Source organism: Diadema antillarum, unplaced genomic scaffold (assembly GCF_040938485.1).
Source record: "Diadema antillarum isolate AM-2024a unplaced genomic scaffold, OU_Dant_1.0 seq00001107_RagTag, whole genome shotgun sequence".
In the NCBI taxonomy this organism is placed as follows: Eukaryota; Metazoa; Echinodermata; class Echinoidea; order Diadematoida; family Diadematidae; genus Diadema; species Diadema antillarum.
Window position 1 is genome coordinate 150,948 of NW_027271923.1, and position 18,224 is coordinate 169,171.

The 18,224-nt window shown below is 36.0% G+C and overlaps 1 protein-coding gene across 1 annotated transcript in view; it reads right to left on the reverse strand.

The window, feature by feature from the left end:
• Nucleotides 1-4,923: 4,923 nt before the first annotated feature.
• LOC139743813 (aminoacylase-1-like) overlaps nt 4,924-18,224 on the reverse strand; it is a 30,531-nt gene continuing 17,230 nt past the window's right edge. The window contains exons 5-15 of the mRNA XM_071654269.1: nt 17,861-17,883; nt 15,249-15,325; nt 13,650-13,739; nt 12,997-13,053; nt 11,986-12,059; nt 11,439-11,488; nt 10,346-10,400; nt 8,539-8,619; nt 7,627-7,695; nt 6,937-7,013; nt 4,924-6,064 (exon numbers count right to left, since the gene is read on the reverse strand). Of these exons, the coding sequence (XP_071510370.1) occupies nt 5,857-6,064; nt 6,937-7,013; nt 7,627-7,695; nt 8,539-8,619; nt 10,346-10,400; nt 11,439-11,488; nt 11,986-12,059; nt 12,997-13,053; nt 13,650-13,739; nt 15,249-15,325; nt 17,861-17,883 (861 nt within the window). The 3' untranslated portion in view covers nt 4,924-5,856. The remainder of the gene's footprint in view (nt 6,065-6,936; nt 7,014-7,626; nt 7,696-8,538; nt 8,620-10,345; nt 10,401-11,438; nt 11,489-11,985; nt 12,060-12,996; nt 13,054-13,649; nt 13,740-15,248; nt 15,326-17,860; nt 17,884-18,224) is intronic.

Below are 18,224 nucleotides of genomic sequence, written 5' to 3' on the forward strand. Positions count from 1 at the left end.
TGTGTGGTAGGATGACTGCTGGTGATGTCCTTGACCTTTGAGTCATCAATATTCATTTATTTATTATTTGCATCTCTTTCCCCTCTTTTTGTTTAGATAACTTTAATAGCCTTTTTTCTACACACACACACACACACACACATATTTTATATATATATATATATATATATATATATATATAACACAAAACCATATACACCACATATGTATATATTCTTATAAGTATTATATTTATTTGTATATCTTATATGTTGTGTAAAATAGAGTCTCTCACTTTTATATTTGCCATACTTGTGCACAAGCTTAAAGGCTTCAAATTAATGGAATGCTTAAATTGTTTTTATTGCAACTGATGCCCCACATCAACGTAAATGAGCACCAAATTAATCTATGTTTAGGTCTTTTGTTTGTAGCCACCCCCCCCCCATCTCTTCACTTATCCTGCCCCTGTTGTCACTCCTTTCCTACCCTTCTCCTCTTGTTTGATGTTGCCTCCCTATTCATCTTTGCTATGTAAAGTATATTTGTCGGCTCATTCGTTCACCTCATTTTTATATTTGCCACACTTGTACGCAAGCTTGAAGGCTTTCTTCAAATTAATGAAATTCTTCTGTTGAGTTCTTGCAATTGATTGACAAATTGCCCTTCATCAACGTAAATGAGCACCAAATTAATCAGTGTTTGGGGCTTTCTTTTTGTACCCCCCCCCCCCCCACACTCTTCACTTATCCTGTCCTTATGTCACCCCTTTCCTAGCCCTTCTCCATCTTGTTTGATGTTGCCTCCCTATTCATCTTCATCGTCCACAGGTTGCCTCCTATGATCCTTGGGATCATCACAAGGCCCTGCCTCTCCCTTTTGTTCACTCAGCTCTTCGCTTTAACCCCACCCCCCTTACCTCTTTGGCTCCCTGCTATTGACACCTTAACCTACCGCTTTTGTTTTCTTTTGTTTTCCCATGTCCCTAGCCCTTCCCAGAAAGTGCATGCATTGTCTGTAGTATTATGTGTCTGCTTGCCCCATTTGTTTGTTATTTTGCCTGCAAGGAAGATTCTGTTATATTACGATTGAAAGCTCAGACCACTTTTGACTCCAGATCTCCATTGCTCAGAATTTGCATAGCTAATTAAAGGGATAGTATAGTTTTGGTTGAAATGGGGGATTCAGATTTTAACTTTTCACAAGATTATTAGAAACCACTTATGAAATATTAAAGCATACGATTCAAAGAGTTATTCAAAGTTTTGATGAAAATTGGTTTGAAATGGCCGAGATATCAAAGAACAAAGAAAGACAAAGTGGTCTTTAAAGGTGAGTCTCACCTTTTCTCAGACCTTTTTGTTTCTGGATATCTCGGCCATTTCAAAACCAATTTCCATCAAATAAACTTTGAATTCCTCATAGACTTGTATGCTCTTCGTATTTTATACGAGATATCTCATTGGGGCCTATCCTACAACAAAGTTGGAAACCTGAAGCCCCATCTCGCCCAAAACTATACCATGACTTTAATGAGGTTGGCATCCTGTCCCATATGCATCCTTAAACGGGGTATCTATATATAAGAATCTGGAACGATCATATGTGTATGGTTGACTGCAGTTCATGAAGTCTGCAAATAAACTATTTTGAGCAAAACCTCTTACCACATTGCAAGGTTTTCCTTATGTTTCCATGTTCAAATAGAAATTAAGTAATACATATTTTGACAAGATAAGTAAATGGTTGAAAAAAAAGGAGATTACTCCCACATTTAATACCACATACAATGCATTGATATGCATATCAATAAATGACACAATGTCATACTTTCTTTGAACTGATTCCATCTTTGTTTTTTTCACACATTATCTTTTTCATAAAACTCGTCACATTTAGACATACAAGCTCATCTGCAATCTCAAAAAGTTCTATAGCATTCAGCATTCTGTAACTCAACGTGTCAGACCACTCCCCCACCCCCCCCCCCCCCCCCCAAAAAAAAAAAGAAGAAAAAAAGAGAGTACCTTGTTCATATCAAGTAAATCTTAATGCATTGCTGTTAACAGGAATCAATGAAATAATTTGGAAATTGAGTTACAGTTGAACCTCTCGCATCCGGACAAGTCGGGACCGGGGCTCATCCGGATATGGGATTTGGCCGGATACGGGAGACTCAATGCTTTATACATGTAATGATGTAGCCCATTGTAGTACCACATGTAGTACTGTAATGTGTATACTGCAACCTTTTCATTGTTATACTCAGTAACAGACCCCAAAATAGAGGTTCGTGTTTGCAAGAATGAAACCATTTTCTTTTATAAATTCTTGGGATGATTTACCTAAATAATTATTAAGAAATGTATCAAGTATATGTAATTCATTGTGTTTGTGTAGGAGATCTCAAGGAGTTGGGAATCCCCCTTTCCTCCCGTAATTATTAAAAAAAAAAAAAATCACGGCGAGATTGCGTCCGTTTGATAGAGAGATCCAGATAAAGGGAGGCCGGATAAGAGAGGTTCAACTGCAATTGGAGGAGACAGTTTTGTGGATTGAAATTAAAGGCATTTCTCACACTTTGGGTCAGCAATTCCTTTGCTTCCCAAGACATCAAATGTCACCAGTGACGCAAAGATATGTATCAATATACACTGCTGTATTTGCATTGTCACAATCAAGAACCAAGACTTTCATCCAGATATATCTGGCAGGAGACCACACAAAGAATAAAGAACATACCCATCATATGAGCTTAATTATGATATTACGGTGTTCATATTTTCAATATGTTTCTAGACAAGCTGAGACAAAACTAAACAAATATAATATCATTACACTGCAATTAACAAATTGTTGTGTACCAGTACACTGTGTGAAAGTTTTTTGTGCTAGTTATTTTTGCACTTGGTCAGGTTAAGATGAATTTCATTGGTTTTTAACTCTTAACGTGCCATGGTCGCCGAACGGCGACCTCAGTCCTGACGTGCCATGGTCGCCGATCGGCGACCAAAAAGAGCGAGAAAAGCATTGATCATTTAAGTTCTTGTGGTACCGTAATGTGTTACACCAAGAAACTGCCAATGATATGTTCTGGTAACTGATTAGCATAGCCATCGTTTCCACTAAAAATATGAGCATGCTTACATTGGAAAATTTTGAGCAAATACATGATTTTTCAGCTAGATGTATTTATTTCGCGTCGGGAAAATCCGCAGCGAGCGCACCCTCTGCGAGATGTGTATGGATCAAAAGTCTCATTGGTAAACCACGCGTGTGTATGCTATTGAATCTGCGTGTATTGTCTATGCCGTTCCACTCGCATTGTTCTGCTTGGATGCTGTCCTGCGGGAAGCTGCTTTCATTTTGTCCCTCAAAGAGGGTCAGCTTTCGTTTGTCGGTCAAGTCCCCACGCTAGCATAGGAACTGCGCGCGGACAAAGGCCTGCCGATTTCAATAGAGTACCTCCGCCCGCGGTCTGCTTAGACAAAAGAAGGATTAGTAGATTCTTCCTTCTCAAGTGGACAAAAGACACTCTTCCAGGGCCCGGGACAATTACTTTAGTTTCAAATACAGGATCTGGGACTAAAGGACTCAGATTTGGGAATAAATTACTGAGGCAGAAAGAGAAATTGCTAACACAAAACAAACTGCAAGTATCTTTGGAATCTTACAATTCTAGAAGGCAATTTTGTTATCATTTGAAAGAGGAAATGTTGCTCTAAAACTTTCTCACAGAGTCAAGGGAGCGTTCTATTGAAGAAAAAACACGACTGACTCCTTTTTTCCGTACTACAGAAAAATTTCTAATATTTTTTTTTTATGTATGAACTATTTCTGCAATATTTCAGGTTCAGATAGATATTATGGCAAACTGACTACATGACACGAAAGAACAGACATTTCTTGATATATGTTGTGTAGAACTCAATTCAAAACAGTCAATAGTTTCAGAGATATGGCGGTTTTAAATTTCATTGTCAGTCCAGTTTCGAAACGTTCTGGCGTTTGGTAAAAACCTCTGGCACGTTAGGGGTTTTGGGCCTGGCACATTAAGAGTTAATGTAAGATATAAATATATATAATAGTGTTCATATGACAAGCTAAAAATGCCGTACGCTTTAATTTTCATGCTTGTTTTTTTTTTGCACGAAATAATAATGATAATTAACAATACTTATATAGTGCATTATCACATAAACTCGTGTATAGATGTCTCTACGCGCTAAAAAAAAAGGAAGGTACAGAAATGCGCCAAAATTTTGACATTGCAAAAATTTCCACATACCAGTAAATATGAGTCTGACTGTCACTGCTAAAAATTTATCCTTTTCTGACGATACACAAAACAAATGAATATGCCGAAAAATGAATATACACACAATACTGAATGATTTTACATTTGGCATGATGTAACCAAAATCAAACATAACAAATGGTAAAATTCAAATGGCAGTGGTTTGGAAAATCTAAAATACATGTCTATCTAAAAATACATGCCTATCCTGATTTACTATCATTCATCACAAGATGAAATTTCACCAGACATGAAAATCTTTTCATGCATTCATGAAGGATTACTGTGTTTTACGACTCCATTACTCAGTCGGGGAAACTATCATTTCTGCTTTTTAAACGAAAGCTCTGGCCAACAATCTGACACATTTTCCACATCTGCATTACTGTGCGTAGTTTATTGCTGTAGACTTGCAATCCACACGTAAAGTGAAAAGAGTAACCAAAGGGCCTATATCACAGCAGACAGTCTGCTATTGTAAAGCTGCATTCTATAGCAGAGGTCTTTTATTTTGTGCAAGCTCTGGATTATAATATATATATATATCTATATATTTAAAAAAGATAAAACTATACATAGAATGCTTTAATAAAAGTCTTATTTTGTGATTTGTATGCAAAAAAAAAAAGAAAGAATATTGCAAGTGATCCAAGTGACATTCTGATATCGAGTTGAAAGTATAAACCCATTGAGGTGTCTAAAAGAGAAGTACAATGACAATGTATTGTTGAAGTAAAATGCGTGACATCAATATAAGACATTAAGGCACAGGCAAAATTTAAACAAAGCAGAAACATGTCGGTAATTTTTAGGTAACACAATTTTTCATACTCTACCATCTTCTTGATCTGTCATAATGGCTGGCTTCATCACTGATTTTTACAACATGATTAATAACAATAATAATGAGAAATAATCAGGTTCTCAATGCTTTTTCCTCTCCCAAATTGACAGCTGGGAGTTAATAGCACAATAAAACCTTTATTGTGCCCCCTGTAGCGACATGCATACAGTTAAGGCTTGGATGGCATGGTTCCATGACATTTGCTCCTGCGACAACTGCTTCCACAAAATATCTGCATGCTAAGCCAAACATAAAACTGACTAACAAACATAACCTTTACACTAACCCTAATCCTAACATCAAACTAAACCTAAAACCCTACCACAACCCTAACCCTAACCCTAAGTCCTTGGAGAAAATATGATCGGAGCAATTGTCGCAGGAGCAAGTGTCCTGTCACCAGATGGCACATGCATGGTGGATGCATGAATTCTCTTGAACACTTGTGAGGTGCCCTAGTGAAATTGCAAGAACAAAGTTTCAGGTGACGACCCCCTTGTTACTACTCCTCATTGCTGCTCCTTGTTACCATTCCTTTTTCCTATTTGTTAGTATTCCTTGCTTCCACTCCTTGTTCCTTTTCCTTGTCACTAATCCTTAGAACAACTTCTGGTCACCACTCCTTGTTTTCATTCCTTGCTACAATTTCTTGTTTCTACTCATTATTACTGCTCCTTTCAAACTTTCCTTGTTACAACTCCTTGTCCCTTTCCCCTTTAGAAGGAGCCTGAACTCCTTATTGCACATTGGCAATGGCCGGAATGATGGACTCATAGATGGCAATGCCTCGAAGAAAGACGTTCTCGTTGAGGAACTCGTTGTGGTCGTGAAGGAGGATCTTTGTGTTGTTGATGGGAGAGAATCCCAGGCAGGGGATGCCAAGGGCTCGGATGTAGCAGCTGTCTGTTGCCGCCGGGAAAATCTCTTTCTCAAGCTCCAGTTTTCTATAGTTGTAATTAAACAAAGAGAAATAAAATAAACAAAATACAGGTGGTCCCTGTTGTGACAAAGTCCTTGGGACCATGAGTTTTATTTACTTTATTACAATTCTGTTATAACCAAAGAAATAACATGAATAAAGATATATAGATAATAATTTTTGGGCCAGAATGTTTACTTTATTGTAACAGCAATTTTGTTATAACCAAACAAATAACAAGAATAAAGATATATAGATAATAATTTTGGGACTTGTATTTTTGTACTTCATTGTAACAGGAAGTTTGTTATAGCCATGTTCGTTATAACAAGAGTGCACTGTATAGAGAAATCTGCTTTGCTATTTCTGTAATAAAAGAAGTTCTGATGAGCAACTAGCTTTGAAGTAAAAACAGTGCGTCAGTATAACATTTTAACGCATGAGATGAGGTACATTATACACCTCATGCCATCTGATGTATCCTCCATTCTGATTGGCTGACATCGGGGGCATAACTTCAACTATCATCCTCAGCCTCATAGTTGCTAAACTGCACTGTCCATGGTGGCGCCTAAGTGTGAACTTGCTATTTGAATGTGATCACAATTGGCCTCAAACAATTTCTTTTCATTCCACTAAATTGCTATATAAAACAGATATAGACTGCTTTGTATTTGATTGCCAGCTTCATGCTATGACCCTCAGAGCAAGCCCCTCGGGTCGTAGCATGGAGTCAGAGATCCCGTGGGTGGGGCAATAATATCAACAATGTCCTGAAAAGCAGTAAATATCAGTATGATATACATGTACATTATCATGCTCTATCAACCCTGACACACTACCAGTACCTTTTTTTTTTTCAACCACAGTAGATGTCATTTCTACATAAATACTTACTCCTCATCGCATGCTTTCTTGAATGCCATCCACCAGGCATTGCTGTCTTCCAGTGGGGTTGTAAAGCACACTCCCTTCTGCAGTGGATGGAAAGCAATGTAGAAGTTATGAATTGCCCACGTCTCCTCCAATGTGCCATTTGGCCGTACCACATGTCCTTAACATCCATAACATTGATGAATCAATCAAAATTTGCTGAAAATCTAGACAAAAAGCATATTTCACAGGATCTAAAGCAAAAGGTTCTCATTAGGGCATTTGTAGATAACTCTCAAATGGTCATATTTGATCTGTGTGTCAACTGGAGTGATGCTACTAGAACTATTCCAGCACAAGGCTCTAATATACCAGGTACCTGCATTCACACCATACAGTGGATATTTGATCATCTGTAGTTTTGAGATACAAAAAAGTCTCACTTTTGAAGCTTGGTGTCAACATCTATTAACCACCCCCCCCAAAAAGAAAAAGAAAAAAAAAGAAGAACCAAACAAAAACAAACAAAAACACTTCAGAGAAATAAAAGACAACACGACAACAGGTGTGAGTTCAACAGAAATGAGGTAATAATTGCCAGCATTTCTAAAATGCTCAACCATCCAACCACTGCTGGTTTAGCAGAGTGAAAATATATCTTATGATTTATTTCAAGACAGTGATTTCATCTGTTTTCATCATTCTATATCTTACCCTGAGCCACTCGAAGCTCACGCCATCACCTCCGGCTGCCACCATCTCCTCTATCTTCTTCTCCAGGTACTGGTAGTCAACACAAAACGTAGATACAGTGGAACGTCATTATAACAGAATTGGATATAGTGAGATACCTGATATAACAGAGTTGGATATAGCAAGATACCTGATATAACAAGGTTGGATATATAGCAAGATTTCCGATATAACGAGGTTTGATATAGTGAGATACCTGATATAACACAGTTGGACATAGCGAGATACCTGATATAACGAGGTTGGACATAGCGAGATACCTGATATAACGAGGTTGGACATAGCGAGATACCTGATATAACGAGGGTGGATATATATATACAGCCCATATTTTATGAATAAGTCGAGAATAACAATTTATTGCGAAACACTGAAAATGTCAAAATAACTTGCTACAATAATTGCAAATTCAGCATTGCTAAAGGGATCGTACAATAATTGTTGAGGTGAGGCTTCAGCTGTTAATTTTTTGCAAGATATTTAGAAACCACTCCATGAAATGTTCAAGAGCAAACAATTCTAAGAGGAATTGAAAGTTATTTTGATGAAAATTGGTTTTGAAATGAATGAGATATCCAAAAACAAGGTAAAACAAAGAGATCCTAATAAAAGTTGTGGCCTGTCATATTTTACTAGGATCGCTTATTTGGATATCTCAGCCATTTCAAAACCAATTTTCATCAAATAAAATGTCAATTCCTCTACTAAAGGGTTACATGTTTTCATATTTCTCATTGTCTCACAAACACACACACACAAAATAGGTTGGAGACCCACAGCCCGATCTAAACCAACACAGCACCATCCCCTTTAAAGGTGTGCTTCAAAAAGCAGCAATGAATTCTTGACTGAACAGGTTTTGCTCTCACTCACCTCTGGTGTCTGCCAGGGGGAAAGCCTGAGGTCAAATCGCAGTCGCAGCTCTATGGGCACGACGTTGTTTGCCACACCGCCCTGAAAGCACATTTTGTGTGTATGACAAAGATATATTGAACCATGCACTCACAAGCCACCTGCTCTCAAGAATATAAACAGATGGTAACAATACAAATATTATGATGATTATTCTTCTTTTTTTTTTGGGGGGGGGGGGAGGGATTTAATCCTCCCATGGGCACAGATTGTTGGCTACACCTCCTCAAATGCAAGTGTTTGTTTGTTTGTTTTTCTCTCTCTCTCTCTTGACAAAGTACAATGCATCATGCACTTATCAGCTAATTACTCACATAAAACCTCATTCAGATGGTAACAATGCATTTTTTTTTTTTAATTTTAGTACACCTTTCTATATAAATACCCTCACAATAAACAAGTTATCAGATATATCAAATTGTCAAACATAGACAAATACCATCACATATTTTCAATTTTAACCTTAGCTGACTGCCTGATACAACTATTTCACTTTGAAAAGTGAATTTCTTAATACTCATTAGTCCTTGCAAATAATAGTATGAATTGATGAAATCAAAAAAAAAATGATATGTATGTTACATCAAGACTTTATTTTTCTATCTCTATACATAACTTTACTTCTTCACCAGGTGTGTGACATTTTTTTTTGAACACGAGTCATCTAACTTGATAAAGTATATTTTCACTTGAAGCTGAATTTGACAACAGTTAAATTACTGTAAACGTCAATATTTTCGCGCGATTAATTTTTCGCGCTGAGCGGCTCGAAAACATATTCGCGAGTTCTTGAATTCGCGCTCCGCAGCGGGTTAATACACAGTCGCTGTTTTCATCCAGCGATGCTAGCTTATGAAAGCGACGTAGCGAGCGCTAGCGGCGCGAGTGTGAGTGTACAAGCGCTCAACTACACTATGTACGTAGTACACTGTACACGTATTTTACTCGATACATGTACTGTAGTCGCGGAGATGTAGCACACCAATCGGCCATGGGCTCGGTGCGTGCGGCGCGTGCAATGATACTGCTATATGCGTAAACATGTCTGTACTACGGAGCAGTATCATCGACGAAAAAATGTGCATAGAAAATTGCGAAGATATATTCGCGCGTTTTTGAATTCGCGCTAGCCGAACGTAGCGCGAAATCCGCGAAAATTAATGTACCTCGAAAATTTCCACGTTTACAGTATTTCATTTGCATGCTACAGTACGTGTGATTTTTTTTTTTATAATAAATCATAATTATTTCATAGAGCTTTTGTTATTCATTGAATATGGTGTCTCTTTGTTTTGCTTTTTTTTTTGCAGTTAAAGTCTTCTCTCCCTTGATCAGGGGTGGTACCCCCCCCCCACCTTCCCCAGTCTAAACCCAACATGATAAAATTTGCAGAATTTGAATATTTTACAACAGAAGAACAGTGCACAACCCTAAAATGGGTAAATATTGACAAGCAATTGTCTTAAGAGTAGAAGCTCATCTGTATTGGAAATTCAACTATGACCCCCTTATCCACTAAGTGATCAAGGCGAAGGCGGGTCATTCTGCTGATGAAGGTTGTAGCATTGAGAGCTGCATACTTCGGAGGCAAATATTTTGTAGTGAGATCATAAGTAAAAAAACACTTCTCAAGTAACTGTCTTGAGGTGAAATAACTAGATATCTTAAGGGTTTTTTTCCCTGTATATTTTTTTTCTTTTGTTTATAAGGCTCTCTGGAGTGGATAGCATGCTGTTTTTATGCATCACTGCATAAATCTGACACTTACAGACATTCTTGTCAGGTTCACAGTTTGGATATCTCCCAGTTTCTCTGTTTTCAATCTGCAGTACAGAAAAATAAAACAAACAATATAACAAAATACATAATATCAATTTGCTGCTTACAAAAATAAAACCGTAGATTACAATATGTTATGTCTCCATGTTTATCTCCTTTCAATCTGCAAAGAACTAAAAGAATGCACTCGTGTGCTGCTAACAAAAACAAAAAAATAAAAGCACTCAACATTGTTATGTCTCCAAGACTGCTTTCAATCTAAAAAAAAACCCAAACAACACACAACAAAATAAAAAACAGACAAACAAACATGTCACTAATTACGAAAATGACAGACAACACTGTTATGTCTCGTAGATTCTCTGTTTTCAATCTCAATTGCTGTGCGATGCAAATTATTCTCAGCCATCTGAGCATTGATCAAAATTATGAAAAATTGATTCAGAGTTTGTTCTCAGATGTTTTATTTTGTATTCAAATGGAGAAGAGTGCAGTACTGCTTTAGCACTGTAATTTTGCTATCAAAGAGACTGACACCTCTACCAAATGATTAACAGACAGCTTAGTCATCTTTTTTCATTTTTCACGGTGAGGGGTGTCAAAAAGAAGATACTGTGATAATGCACTCACACTATGCAAAGGCAGCACTATGAACATGATTCTGTGATTGTAGATGTTTCACAAGCTCCTCTTTTCAGTAGATTACTCTATTCCATCACTATATTTACTTGTCACCATTGCATATTATGTATTGTTTCTGTCATTACATATTCATTCATTCATATATTTCATATCAAACTTCATGATTTGCATTTCTTATAAATTGTTAAAATTAAACAATATGATTTATGAAATATATACTCTGCATACAAGCACATATGAACAAGTGTATTACCTTTTGTTTGATGGAAATAAAGCACAATCGAATTGAATTGAATTGAATTGAATTAAATTGAACTGAATTGAACTGAACTGAATTGAATCAAATTAAATTGAACTGAATTAAACTGAATTGAAGTGAAGTGAACTGAATTGAACTGAATTCAATTGAACTGAACTGAATTGAATGGATTTTTACTCACCTCTTTTTCTCCTCATTTCTGAAATCAAGGAAGGCATCCATTACTCTGCGCTGAAAACCATGATGGATTTGGGATAAAGGTGAAAAAATCATGTACAACTTCAAATTAGAAACAACTACAAAAAACTGACAAACCACGGAAGCAGTGAAAGTCACTGATACAGATAAATCTTCATTCTTCATATAACTTTATGAATAAAGAATGTTAAGAAAGAAGGCAACAGTACTGATTTCACTATTACAAACATGTAGAACGAGTTTACAGTAAATGAAGCTAATCAGAATTTACACATCTTTCTATAAAAGAAATAGATATAATCAAAATTTTTGGCAGGTGGACACATAGATGTAATAACTGCCAGAGGAAATTTCAGTAGCAAGATTCTCTGCTTAAAATCTCTGATGAATAATATGCCAAACTAAAAAGTAGCTGTCCAATATAAACTGAATAAATCTTAGCTTCTGCCGTTTGAGGTGGGTAGAAATGCATATACAAGTAAAATTATACAAGTAAAATTATGCAAGAAAATTCTGGGAGTTAGACTCACAGCCTTGTCTGCAGCAGTGTTTTCAACAAACATGAGGGCATGACCAGGGTCTCCGGTGCATACAACATCAATCCCTATATTGAAACAAGAAAGTATTGTTCAAAGTCATTGTAGTCAACAAATCAATCAACAAAGGTCAACAAAGTCATCATTTATATCTTCTTGTCTATCAAGTATTCCAATCATGTGAATATTTTTTTTTAAAAATTCTAATTCATTTATCCATCACATTCTGTCTAACAATAACTGCTTTGGAAGAAAAAAAATCATGTTGGAAGCATTCATTCACACTTATAATCTAATATCAAGAAATCATTATCTGAAAGTATGAACTTTGAAACTTCACAACTACTAACTATTTATCATGAGCAGACTACAGCATGTGTAACTTGAGACAACATTTCATTGAACAATATGGTGATTGCCATGTTCTCTTCATGGTAAAGCTTGCAGCATGGCAATTTGTCACTAGTAGTCAAAAATATCCTTTCATCACACTCTATATCATGATGGATAGTATGTTTGTATGCACAAGTATGGCTGCAATTCTTTTTCAGATCTCTAATATGCAGGTAATCTCATTGTGCACCACTGGAGTTTGACTATTAGCCTACACAAAAGTATTCATAAAAGTATTCATTATAATATTTTCAAAGCAGAAATTTTTGGAGTGAGTAATTTTTGTACAATAAATTTTGTGTATTTTTGATTCTCCAGAATCAAAACATAAACTAGTATTACATACAATGAACAAAAGGTTTGCATCTTTCTATTTCTGTGTAAGATTCATGTTGCACAAAATGCATGAAAATCTCTACATCGCTAACACTTCACCATTTAAAGTTTTCCAGAAGTGATCATCAAGTCTCTCTGTGCTTAGATAAGTCCATCGAAGGAAAAGTAGATTGATGTAACAACTCATATGCATAATGAATATATTAACAAACAGCTTGTACTTTATTCAATCTCTTAATATCCCATAAAACTTCAATAGATATGTTCTTTACTTACACCAGGTAGCTCGTTCCCCATAGAATAAGGTGAACTTGTCTGTAGGATTTGCCAAACCTAACAAATGAATGAAGAATGAGTCAAGGAAGTGAGTCACAACATGACAAATAAAACAAATTGATGCAAGAATCATTAATTTGGATGAATATGCTGTATAAAGATGCACCTGAGCTCAAATCACCACAGGCACATGCCACAGCACGCTGCACAGCACATCCCTCTCCAGGACAGCATCTTCGCTTTTTGGGAGAGTACTCATTCAAGGTTTAAGGTTCAAGGTTCAAGGTTCAAGGTTCAAGGTACCTGCTGCTACAAGGGATTAGAACCATCACTGGCTATCAGGCAAAAGCTTGGTAGTCTAGTGGATATGACGCCTGACATATGATACATTGTAGATAAATACTTTAATATGTTCATACAAAAATATATGAGGTATAATCCTTAACACAGAACTTCTAAAGATTCTCATCCTTATCAAAAGCAAAATTGGTGTGCTATTCCCTCTTTTTGTGTATTATTCAAAGTAGGCAGAAACAAGAATGTTGACAGGCTAAGGGTTTCGAAAGCATCTACATGTATACATTCTCATGTTTTTTATTTTCTCATTCAATGTAAATATCAAAGTTTTTTTGGTTTTTTTTTCTGTTGCTAACCTTCATCCAAGCCAAAGCCCATATTGAGGGCTTTAAACTCCGGTGTCTTGACAAAAAGCTGCATGCCCAGGAAACCTCCAATCTCTTCATCTGCAGTGAAGTGAAAGCAAAGCTCCAGTCACCAAGTATAAAAACTCATACAAAGACACTGCATGGAGGATGTACACAAAAGTCAGTTTAAACCCCTCAAATGTGAATATTGTATTACTATAGAAGTGCTGGTACTAAAGTGCTGTATTGTGCCAATGTCATCGTGACCCAGACCCCCCCCCCCCCCCCAAACAACAGCAACGATTCCACAGAAAATAAGATCTAATTCTTAATGACTTTTTTTTCTGTAACTATTGTTATTTCTTCTTCTTCTTCTTCTTCTTCTTCTTCTTCTTCTTCTTCTTCTTCTTCTTCTTCTTCTTTTTGAAGGGGAAAGTATTCCCTTGGTCTGTCTGATTCCCTTTTCATATGTGAGACCTCTGGTTATACTTCTCTTTAAAATAATTTTCTACTGAATGAATATTGAATCTTTGTATAATAATCAAATCATAAGAGGACAACTTTTATATGATGAATTGTGTCCTGCAAGGTACAGGGGAAACTCGGTATAACGAACACTGCTATAACGAGATATCGGTTATAACGAGGAAATTTTCTCGGTCCCAAATTTCCTTCCACACAAGTCTATGTAAAATGCTACTCTTATAGCGAGATCGGCTATAACGAAATAACTGCTATAACGAGATAAATTTTGTGACTTCCAAACAAAGAAAAACATAGTAAATCAAACCTGCTATAGCGAGGTAAAGCAAAATGCCTTCGGTAAAGCTTTACTTCGCCTGTGCTATCATCTTCCGAGATTGTAAAGCTTGATGCGCCAAAAACTGTCTTGTACACACATAATCATTTTCTTCAATGCACTCCAGCTAGCACTGCATGTTGTACGTGTGAAGTGTGTGTGTGCACGCACACTGATACATGCAGAAAATGTGGTGGGACGGCCATATGTATACATGACATCGATCATGACGTTTAGCAGGTGTGAGGCAATCTGATGCTGTGATTGGCCTTCTACTTAGGGAATTCCCCGTCTTCACACACACGCAGTCATAATGTACAAACAGAATGTGTCACATACACACACAGCATTGTGCAGACCATATTCAAGCTTTCCACACAACACACACCCATACGATAACCATGCACATACCAATCCACAGACGATCTTGATACAATCGCAAGCTATATAAATTTACAAATTCAAACATCTACAATTAATAAGAAACACATTCTTGATATTGGATTTCCTTGGCAAAAACATCTTCTTACCCATAAAGGTGAGTAATTCCCTCACACACAATATCAAGTTTTCAGTATTGATTGAAATATGATGGGTAGTCCCACATGTGCAAATTAATGTCATTATTTTATGCCTTCTTTTATGCCTACTGATATAACGAGATATCGGCTATAACGAGGAAAATGACTCGGTCCCGTCCATCTCGTTATATCGAGTTTCCACTGTATATCAATAATATTTACAAATGAATTACAGACTGGAAATAATGTCATGAAAGACAGTTTCTGCCTTTAAGGTCTCTTTGATACCTGGTACAAATGTCATGTGAATAGTTCGCAGCAGTCGCACTCCTTTCTTGATCAGTCTTCTTATGGCTTCTATGTACCTAGGGAATTCCAGAGCAATGATTATGTATGTAATTTCAGTTTCTCCATTGTAAGATAAACCATAAAAGTCATGCAAATGCAACATGGAAGATCACTGTGGTGAAATACATAAAAAACAACTATATATTCAAATTGCTGGGAAAAAAGGACATACTGTATTCATTAAACATAATGATATTAAAATCCTATGATCCTTGAGTTTACTGCTGAGGCCTTTAATAAATAAATCAAACAGTCAAATTTTGTTTTATTGTTAAGTGTAAAAATCAACTGATTTCCAGACCATCTTCAAGATGGTAGTCACATGCAATCCTAACTAAAAACTACTGGCACTTTTTTTTTTTCAAAGATTAAATCATGATCATAATTACATACTCTAAGAAAGTATACTTAATTTGTGTTCATGCATTTATTTATACAGATATTCAATAAAATCATATTAACTGAGAGTAAAAATGTCGAAAATGATGCATGTACACCTACAGTCACACATTTCCAGCTGTTGCACCATGGGGATCAGGTCTGGTCAGCTGACAAGGGAGATGCTATATCTCTTGTTAACTGTAACCATTCTGCAATCCACGACTCTCTTCAACAGAAATAATCTATCACTCAAGTTTACAATCTATCATATCTTTGACTTGAACTTGGTCTATGAACAATTTGAGGGGATACGTAATCACCAGCCAAACCAGCAAACACATAACATTTTCAGAATGTTTCCTCAAATTTTTCTTTGAGGTTTCTTGAGGTACATCTTCGTCTAATATGGACGTTTTTAAAATGTACATATAGCGTCAAAGTTTGGACTTAGCATTTACTGCAAAGCACAGGTTTTTTGGAAAACGTTTTAAAAACGTCAGTGGACATTACAAAATGTTTTTATTATGTCTGCTACATGTTCATCATTTATGAACGTCCAAAAATAGTTTTTTATTAAGACTGCTATGTCTTCACCTTTAATGGATTAAAAAAGAATGTTTTTGTTAGGTCCACTATGTCTTCGTCATTGGTTCGATTTATGTCATGAATATTCAGGCATATTTATGGAAATTCACGTAAGAAAATCTAAAATTTGAAAACTAGTGAAAATAGATAAAGACACTGAAATCTAAAGATATATGTTGAGTTCAAACTTTTGAACTGTGTTAGAAATTGTAGTTATGTTATTGTTCAGTTATTCAAAATTTCAAAATCTGTTATGAAGAGGTATTTTCATATCATAGTAGGCCTAATTAAGGTATGTGTGATTCAATTTTAGTAACCATGTCTTCACGCATTACAACATTTTTGCTAGTATTTAAAAGAATGTGACACAAACACATCAACTGGGAATAGGATGTAGCAGGTATAGTTGGTAGGACATTAGGAACAGAGTACGATAAGATTATATAGGATTAGGATTAGGGTACATTAGTTTCAAGGTTGTGCCTGTATAAACGTATAACTCGTCGGGTGCCTGTGCATTGGCCGTTAACGCAATACAAATTGTATTGCATTAACGGCCAATGCACGGGCACCCGACGAACTATACTTTTTTTTAATGCCCAATAAAAAATACACATTAGATGTTCATACAAGGTTTTCTGAACGTTCTAGACGAATATGAAATGTTCTCTAAACATTCTGGAAAGGGTCATAAGACTTTTTAAAACCTCTATTAATAAAACTTTTTTTGAACATTCTAGGCAGTTTTTAAAGGTTTTCTGGTCATCCACAGAATGTCCACAGAACATTTTGAATATTCTTAAAAGCTTTTCTGACATCTATAATGTCCAAAAGGTTCTCAGCAGGTTCTTAAAAATGTTGAAAGGTTTTTTACTGTTTTTTCTTTTTAACATCCATTTGAACATTTCAAATACGTCAAAAACCTTCCACAAAAAGACATTCTGAAAATGTTTTGACAAACTGTCCAATTAATGAATCTGGAATGTTTCAAGAACGTTCAGAAAAACACCCAATTGTTAGCTGGGCAATCAGCTTCAAGAAGTTTGTATGCGTGGAGCTTATGAACTCACAGCACAAAGCCCTTGCTCAGGCTATGAAACCCAAATGGACAAGGCAAAAAAAAAAATGCCTTTGACAAATTATAATTCACACTTTTCTAGTATACACGTCTTGAAATTTTAGCTAATAGTAGACAAAATTCTAAAGATTCTACAGATTCTAAAGAACTAATGTTGAACTTTTCTTGGTACCTCGACTAAAATCTGATTTTTTCTGATTTTTTTCTGATTATGGTGCCAGTAATTTGTAGCTTCTTTTGACTTGAAGGGTCACAAATCTTATTTCAAGTCATGTATCAACTTATGTCTGTGGATATATTGTTTAGAACTTTGCTCAATAAATCTTATCAAATCAAAGCACAAAAAAAGTATGAAATATGATTTCCTGCCATGTAGTACTGTCAGAAACATAATTATGATTTTAAGTTATGAGAGTACCACTGCATTTCAGATAAGAACCATTTGATGACACTACTTTGGGAATATTAAAGTGCCATCACAAAGAAGTCAAGCTGTGAATATACTTACTGAATTCCAACACACTTCATATCCTGGGATGCAGAGGGGGAATGAAAAATACAATTTTTGCTGTTAGAACGAATCATTGAGTCTTCTGTTCTTACACCACTGACGAAGAAAAAAAAATAGTTATAAAAACTATTAACCCTTCTCAAATTGTCTTTTTTTTTTCATGCTGGTGACAAATTATGATACCTTTAGAACCAGTGATATTACTCAGGCATGCACACAACTACTCTACAAGGCCATTGAGACTCATCTGTGCTACAAGCTCAACCTCAAAAGGCTCATAAGCTCAAATCTCCTTGCCAGTTTCATCAATCAAATACTTTGATATCATACCCCTCATGTGCAATGTTTGGTATTATGATTG